At 48.4% G+C, this 4671-nt stretch overlaps 1 protein-coding gene across 1 annotated transcript; it reads left to right on the top strand.

The window, feature by feature from the left end:
* Positions 1-3363: 3363 nt before the first annotated feature.
* Positions 3364-3990, top strand: LOC126785149 (uncharacterized). Its single transcript, XM_050510759.1, has one exon. It carries the CDS (start codon positions 3437-3439, stop codon positions 3968-3970), a length of 534 nt encoding a protein of 177 aa, XP_050366716.1. The 5' UTR covers positions 3364-3436; the 3' UTR covers positions 3971-3990.
* Positions 3991-4671: the final 681 nt, after the last annotated feature.

The raw sequence follows: 4671 nt of genomic DNA on the forward strand, positions 1-4671 counted from the left end.
GTGTCTGGCAATCTTTTGCCACGGATTGTGAACCCCGGACCTGTCCTGTTCCGTGCGGAGTTGGGAATTTCATGAGCATCATGTGTCCGGCGATAAAAGTTCGCATCCGGTTAAGTGTAGGCCGGCCGATGATCCCGTTGTATGAGCTGTAGGCATCGACTATGATGAACTCAGCTTCGACGCAAACTGTGCATGGTGCGGTCCCAATGCGTACTGTCATATAATCCGAACCTAGGGGTTGGGTTATGTCACCAGAGAAGCTGACTAGCGGTTCGTGGTCTTGTACCAACTTCTTGCCGCTACGCTCCATTTTTTCGTAGCAGCCTTTGAATAGGACGTTGACTGCAGATCCCGTGTCGATCATCATCTTTCCTACATCCCATTGTCCGCCCAAGATTGCGTCTATGAGGAAAGCGTCGTCATTGGGTAGGGAGATGCCAATTTCCTCGTCCTCAGTGAAGGTGATCGGTTTCCATCCTTCTTTCTGTCGTTTAACGGTTCCTCCTGTGATGGCGTACACCTGCCTTGGGTGATTATTGCGGTCACAGCGCTTTTTTGCTCGGTTGGACAAGTTGGTCTTCGGGGCTCCTCCCTCTATAACGTTGATGCGGCGTAGGGTCTCGACTGCAGCAACCACATTCTGCTGTGCCCTCTGCTGCGCCGGGCGAACTCCCGTGTCGCCATTGGCTCTTAATATGCGGAGGGTGTGGCAATCATTCGTGTTATGACTTCCATTTTCGTGGAATCTGCACCATTTACCAGTTTCTGCTTCGGTTTGGGGGCGTAGCGGTCTTGCTGGTTTCCTCAACGTGCCCTGATGTGCGTGGAAAAAGTCTTCCAGGGTCTCTTCCCTAGGCAGTGTGTGGTCACTACGGCGTCCCATCGCATTAACTTGGCGGGGGTCTCTGGTGTCGCGACGTTCCTGGCCGAGTCTCCTGTTCTTGTCCCGGCCTCTGTGCCGATCGTTGTTACGCGCATCATGGTGATTGGCTTGATGCCACTCTCTTTTCCTGCCTTTGCTATGGTCTTCTGTGTTTGGGAAGAGCTCGCGCTGGAGGGGGACTGTGTGTGTAGACGTCTGCGTCACAGTAGTTTTGTCTAATGGTACTGGGGTCCGCTTCTCTCCGTATGTGACGTATTCTGCTTGAGCGTATCGTACTGCTTCAGTCATGATGTCATCGTATGTGGCGCCGTGCATTCGAGGGTCCACATTAATGTGGAACAAGAAGTTCTCTGACCGTAGTCCTTCCTTAAAAGCAGCCAAGGCGAGCGTTTTGTTCAGGTTCCGACATCTAGATGCCGCAGTCTGCCATCGCATGACGAAGGTGCCCAATGTTTCCCTGCTCTCTTGTTTTACTTGAAATAGGCCATCAGTTGTGTGGGCGGCCCCGACCATGAGTATAAACCGATTAAGAAATGCTGTGGTTAACTGCGCGAAAGAATCCATGGAGTTCGCTGGTTGTTCAAAGAACCAATTCATGGCATCCCCATCTAATGTTTCGCTGAATAGGTGGCACAAGGTGGCGTCGTCGAATTCTCTACTGGCGGTGACTTTTTTGAAGTTATCAATATGCCGGAATGGGTCGCCTTCACCTGTGTATGGCGTGATTTTTGGGCTCTTGGATTGAGAAGGACGCACGGTGTTCATTATTCTCGCAGTGAATGGGCCTGGCCTGACCGCGAACACTGGTTGGCACCGTGGATTGGCATCCCGTTGTTCTATCGCTGTTAGGCGCTGCAAGATTAGGGCTAGCGTGGCAGACTCGCTGTTGTGAGCGGCTGTGTGGGGTCTGGAACGGGAGGTGACGCTTGTGCTTCCTTCCTCACGGTTATGGATACGCCGTGGTGATGGTGGCCGTTTCTTGGCGAGTTCGGAGGGGGTCAAGCTGATGCTTAAGCGAACTTGTTCTCGTCCTCTTGTTTGCGCGCTGCCCTCGCGATTTGACTCCCCATGTAAATGACTGCGCTCAGCCCGTTCGAGCTGTGTCCGTATCCTGTCAAGTTCGCTCTGAAGAGCTGCTGCTTTCTCGCGTTCCAGTACCTCGCGCTGCTGGCAATCGGCTAGATCGCGAGCCATGCTTTCCATTCTTGCGGTGGTTGCCGGATCTGTAGTCGCATTGGTACTAACGACTGTTCCGGGTGTAGGTGTGAGGATGAAAGGGTCGTTGGCGGAGGGTAGGGGGTGGTTGAGACTAAGGTCTGTGACGTCTTCGATGTGACCGCCTGCCGGGGTAGAGGGGGACGGATTCGTAGTGCCCATGTCGAACTGTAATTGTTTGGCTAGGTGTTGCATGGGGTGTGTTTTGTTTTGTTTGACTTTTTGTTGCGGTTTCCCACAGACGGCGCCAATGTTAATGCTGTGATTCCCACTTGATCCAGTACGCCGTGCTCCTCGTGTATATAGTACGCCGTACTCCTGGTCACTTTCCTGTCGCAAGTAACACACGTCGTTAGAGTAGAGACCACGGCGGCGTGGTCTTCGACTCTCCGACGCTTAAGTTAGGGCAATGGTAATTTGTGCAGAGTTATGGTAGAAAGTTCAGTGTACTTGCCTTGTAAGGTCAAGAGTCTGACCTTTTATTGTTGAGTTGAAGTGGATCGTTTACTTACCATTCGATGTGGGACGAGGTCCGATTAAGGTGCTCTCTGGAGCCTTCTTTGAGATGCGCGTGAGGGCACGTCCGTAGTCAGTTTGGGCCGTGGGAAGGCCCGTTGTGTAGCTAGCGCGGCTGACTTGCTATTAGTATTGTAAGATTGTGCTATACGTTAGCTTTAATGCGCTGGTAGTTGTGCTGATTATGGCGGGCATAAGCCTATGCCAACATATACATAACATAATTTAAGTTCGGGAGTTAAGAATATGTTAGCCTCTTTAGGAGATCTTTGGCGGGTTTTATAGGCGCATTGGGAGAAGTACAATTCTCTATTCTCGATGTGGGAAAACGTGCTTGAGCACCGTATGTTTACTGTTCTGGCGAGTTACTTTGGACGGCGGCGGCGGCGCTTAAGCCAGAGATCATGTGGCAGGTCATGCCAGCCTGGTATCTTGCCCGGTTGAGTCCCCTCCCACATGTCCTGTGACCGAAATGAGAGAAGATTTTACTGGAAAATGTCCCGTCACGGAAATGTGTTAACATTTTGGTGACCAGAAACAAGCAAGTATATATTACTCATAAATGATCACCGTATAGTCATATACCGTATAGGCGTATAGCAAAATAAGATGTTGGGAGAAATAGGTCCAAAATAATGGCGATCAATCCCAAGTTGCAAGAAAAGTTTAACACAAATAAATTAAAGATATCTTCCGCGATCCCTTAATTTAAGAGTAATTAAAGCTAATTAACTATATATTCTATCAAATTAACAAAACACATGCGTAGATCTAGATCTTCCTTTAAACTCCGAAGTCCTAACCAAAATGACTCATGTCTAAATGGGTATTTGCAGCTCGTCATCTTCCGTGGTCACAACCAAGCTGGTTCTGCAAGATGGGCAGCTTCAAGAATTCTCAAACCCAGTTAGGGCATCCTACGTGCTGCAGAAGATCAATTCCCCGGGGTTTGTTTGTGATGCCGACGACATGGATTACGGAGGCTTTATAACGGCTGTTAATGGGGATGAAGAGCTTCATCTGGGTCAGCTTTACTTTGTATTGCCGTTAAATTGGCTGAATAAGCCACTTCGGGCGGAGGAGATGGCAGCTTTGGCTGTTAGGGCAAGTTTGGCGCTTCGCAATATGAGACGGAGTAGTAGGCGTTGTTGTAAAGGAGGGGATGATCAAGTTGTATTTAGTATTATGAAGAAGGATGTGAAGCCTAAGATGGTGACCAGCAGAGGCAGTTTTGGTGTTCATCCAGAAACAGTGAGAAAAAGAAGAAGTTATACTTCTATATCGAAGTTGAGTGTGATTTTGGAAGGCGAGGATAGGAAAGAGGATGGTACCGGTGAAATTTGGGTTGTACAGTGATCTCCATGGTTAGTGCATGTTATATATAGATTGGAAAATTAACAAAACCCTAATACTGTTTCTCACTTTCTCTAGCTGGGTTTGCTCGTTTTTATGGGCATTAAAGGATATTTCAAATGAAGGTATGAACATCCTAAAACACGATATTCATATTGTAATAACCCTATTGTTCAAAACAATATTTGGTTTGATTTGAACTCTATAAAGTTGTGAAATTCAATTAAAATGAATTTGATTGTTTGCGACTTTACGAAACGGAAACGGAAACGTTCTCGGAACGTTTAATTAGAAAAAACGTTACGTTTCCGAACGAATATATCGACTTTTATTCCATCGCTCGGTTACGAAAACTTCCTTCACGAAAATTGTAGAGCTCGTCGATATGAGTTCGTGAACGCTTCACGCGTTCGAATCGGAGGTCGTACGTGAAAGTTATTAACGTCGGAAGTTAGTTTCCCATTTTGGAAACGAGTATAAAAAGGACATTTTTGTGATTAGGGTTTCCATTTCTAGAAACCACACTCTCTCACCTCTCACCCGCCTCCCTTAGCTCTCTCTCTCCCCGATTCTCCTTCTCTCTCCTTCCGAAAATTCATCTCGTCAATCTGCCACCCTCCGGGCCGCCGTGACGTGCACCGCCCAGCTCAACGTCGTCGCAAGGACTCCCACAGCCACCCTCCAGCTCACCAGCCCATGCCCTG

This window comes from Argentina anserina, chromosome 2 (genome assembly GCF_933775445.1).
Source record: "Argentina anserina chromosome 2, drPotAnse1.1, whole genome shotgun sequence".
NCBI lineage: Eukaryota > Viridiplantae > Streptophyta > Magnoliopsida > Rosales > Rosaceae > Argentina > Argentina anserina.

Coding starts and splice junctions, on each gene's coding strand:
- LOC126785149 (XM_050510759.1), top strand. CDS start 3,437: ATGGGTATTTGCAGCTCGTCATCTTCCGTGGTCACAACCAAGCTGGTT.